The sequence below is a fragment of the Triticum dicoccoides genome, chromosome 2B, assembly GCF_002162155.2.
Source record: "Triticum dicoccoides isolate Atlit2015 ecotype Zavitan chromosome 2B, WEW_v2.0, whole genome shotgun sequence".
Lineage (NCBI taxonomy): Eukaryota > Viridiplantae > Streptophyta > Magnoliopsida > Poales > Poaceae > Triticum > Triticum dicoccoides.
In genome coordinates this window covers 549,443,557-549,446,514 of record NC_041383.1, presented here as the reverse complement: position 1 = coordinate 549,446,514, position 2,958 = coordinate 549,443,557, and the positions used below count along the sequence as shown (strand labels likewise).

The 2,958-nt window shown below is 44.8% G+C and overlaps 1 protein-coding gene across 1 annotated transcript in view; it reads left to right on the top strand.

Moving 5' to 3' along the window:
• The first annotated feature begins 127 nt into the window (after positions 1 to 127).
• Positions 128 to 2,958, top strand: part of LOC119364792 (enhancer of rudimentary homolog) — a 7,587-nt gene continuing 4,756 nt past the window's right edge. Inside the window, exons 1-3 of the mRNA XM_037630325.1 lie at positions 128 to 322; positions 424 to 517; positions 1,561 to 1,654. Of these exons, the coding sequence (XP_037486222.1) occupies positions 515 to 517; positions 1,561 to 1,654 (97 nt within the window). The 5' untranslated portion in view covers positions 128 to 322; positions 424 to 514. The remainder of the gene's footprint in view (positions 323 to 423; positions 518 to 1,560; positions 1,655 to 2,958) is intronic.

The window sequence follows — 2,958 nt, the reverse complement described above, 5'->3', positions numbered from 1 at the left end:
ATAGCCTAAGATGTTTGTTTGATTAAATTTGCCTAAAAAACGTCTTACATTTTGATATGGAGGTAGTACCTGGTAAAAATGGATCTCCTCCTTCTGGGGTAGTAACAATTTTTGGGGTACAGTATTTTGGAAGGACTTATTTCGATCGGGCTTCCCCTAGTCTAGTGTTCCGAAAGGATTCCATTTTTGCTAGGAAGGATCTCTCACTCTCTGGGTCGGGCTTCTCTTCCCTGCAACTTTTTCTTGGCAATCCTTCCTCCTCGCAGGCTCGCCCACACCACACCATCCACCGCCTCCGCCTCCGCCTTCACCCCCCGCTCCGGTAACATTTTTTTCTTTCTGGTCTTCACTTCCCCCCCTGCCGGCGAGCAGTATTTCTCCTCGGCTCCACCCACCCAGTTCGTTTTCTCTCGTTTCTCACAGGAAAGGCGCGGCTGCTGGTCTCTCTAGGGTTCGTCGGCCCGGCGCGGGGGACCCGTGCTTCTGCTTCCGCTTCCGCTTCCGCACCGAGAGTATGGTACGGCGATCTAACCCTACAGCTACATTATTCCCGCTTCCTCCGTTGATGCTTTGCGTCGCGTCGCGGCTCGCTGGCTGCTGTGGGGAATTTTGTTCCCCATTTCCTCCTGCCTTTGGCGGGGTTAATTAATTTCCCCGGCTAGAATGACTCGTGGTGGTTTTGCCATTGGGCAAAGTTGATGTCCTTTTTAGAAGCGATCAGCGGTGCTTACTCTTTCTTTCAAGGTCGCTGCAAATTGAGATGTGAAATTGATTGAGATCCTGGAAGTAAAACTGCCTTTGGACAACATGTGGAGGCTAACCGGTGATGTGGTATTGGCCTAATTAATGGTCATTGGTGTTCAGTCTGTAGACCCCTGTCTGTACATGTGCTCTGAGTAGCTTGGATTTGCATGTGACATGTCAACCACGGCTTGCATGCTTTCGTAGGAACTTCAGTTCATCTTATCTCCGTTTGGAGTGTATGATATACCTGGTTGGATGGTTATCTAGTGTTATGGTGTCCTATGAGCTGGTTGTTGAATCTGACCATCTGAATGTGCTCACCGTGGCGCCAGGCAACTTTTGTTCAATTCAATTAGGAAGGCTCTGAGTGGCTTTTCTGGTCGCAAGGCCCAAAGGTGCTTATATGTTACTTGGAAGCAATTAACAGTGCTCTTTAGGGATCACTCTTTCTTTCAAAGTAGTGCGACAATGATAATCTGGAAATAACTTCTATCTGAGAACTGGTGGAAGATAAATAATAAAGTGGTACCTGCCATGATGTTCGGTCTGTAAACCCTTGTTGGCATACATCGGTTCCCAGCTGTTCTGGGTGCCTGGACAATAATTGTGCTTATGCCGTTTCAAAACTGACTTGCTTACCAGCACTTTTTTATGCAAAGTTTAGCACCGCAGATCTTATTTATGGGCTCTGTGCACTTAGCTATGCAGAGGCCAGCTGTGAACTCTTTCTGCTTTTATTGCCCTGATGTGGCGTTTTGAGTCAATAAAATGTCCCTTTATAGAAAATAAAAGATCTTATTTGTGACACTATCACAGGCTGGAAGGCACACCATTGTTCTCGTGCAACCATCTCCAAACAAAGCGTCCAGAACTTTTATGGACTTCAGTTCACTCAACCAAGCACTGGACGGTCAGTGTTTTCCTCTCATGCTCAGCGCTTGAATAATTATTAATCCAGTTATACGAATAAATTTTACTTTGCTGTCTGATTGTGCATGTGTTGTTGACTATGAGGTTATCATGGGATTCTGAAGATATGCTACTGTTTTGCATATGTCTCATTAGTTCATCTATTCCTTCCTTCAACTCTATAAAAATAGTCATCAGCCATCATCATTTAGTAGAACTTGGACTGAACGTTCAGGAATTCAATTTATAATGTTGTTTACTGTCTTAATTTTTTGGTACCAGTAACCTTCGTGGTTGGCTTTTTACATTGTGCACTGTGCCAGATGTTTCAGAAAACTGAAGTGATATCTGTCTAATGTTTAGACGAGACAGATCATTAGTGTGCTTAAATGTTTAATGAGACAAGATCTTAGTGTTCAAAATGTTCAATAACAGTTGAAATGACCACTGATGTATGTAAATTATCACATGGTTTGGGATTTGGGAGTCACATAACAACAAATCACAGGATTTTGCTGGTCCTTATAGATATATGTACAAATTGTGCACCTGCATTTTTCACCAGTGTCTTGTGAGCAGCAAAACGTCATACACTGTGCCCATTGCCAGGAGCGCACACATGATCCAAAGCCTCATCCGTCGTGTCCCTGTTCAGATGCTCATAGGTCGCCACGCCGCTGTGAGGAAGAAGACAAGCGCTGCTTTGACCGTTGTTGGTATACAAGGAAAATAAATCATGCGTGGGAGGAAAGAGAACGTGTACTGTAGTTATTGCCCTGGCCCATGATAGACGCAGGCCATTGTGGGGTTGTGTACCTATTCGGCTATTCGTGCATGCAGTGACCTGGATGGCAGTTTTTTAGACAAAAGACATCTCAATTATGATGCCCGGTCTATAGAAGACCAAATGTTCAAAATCTTACAATCAACAGAAAAGGTAAAGGGCTGGGGTTACCAGCTTGCAGAGACAAACACATTAGCAGAAGCACTAGAACAGGGCCTGAAAACCCAAGAACCAACACGTCAGGAAACAAAAAGCACTTTAGATCACATCTATCATGCGCCGCTTGGGTCCTGGTGAGGTGTTGGTTCCTGCTTCAGCCTGGTAATCTGCGCCTGAATACACAACACTGTCTTCTTGATCTCCTCCTGTGTCCTCCCCTTCCACAGAGGCATCCACTTCTGCAGGTGAATTATCGAAGCAAACAAGTATTCAGAAGGATGAAAGATCATCTTGTTTCTCATTTTCCAGAGCGCCCAAAATTGGAGAGAAAGAACTACCCAGATAATCCTAAAACTACCCCC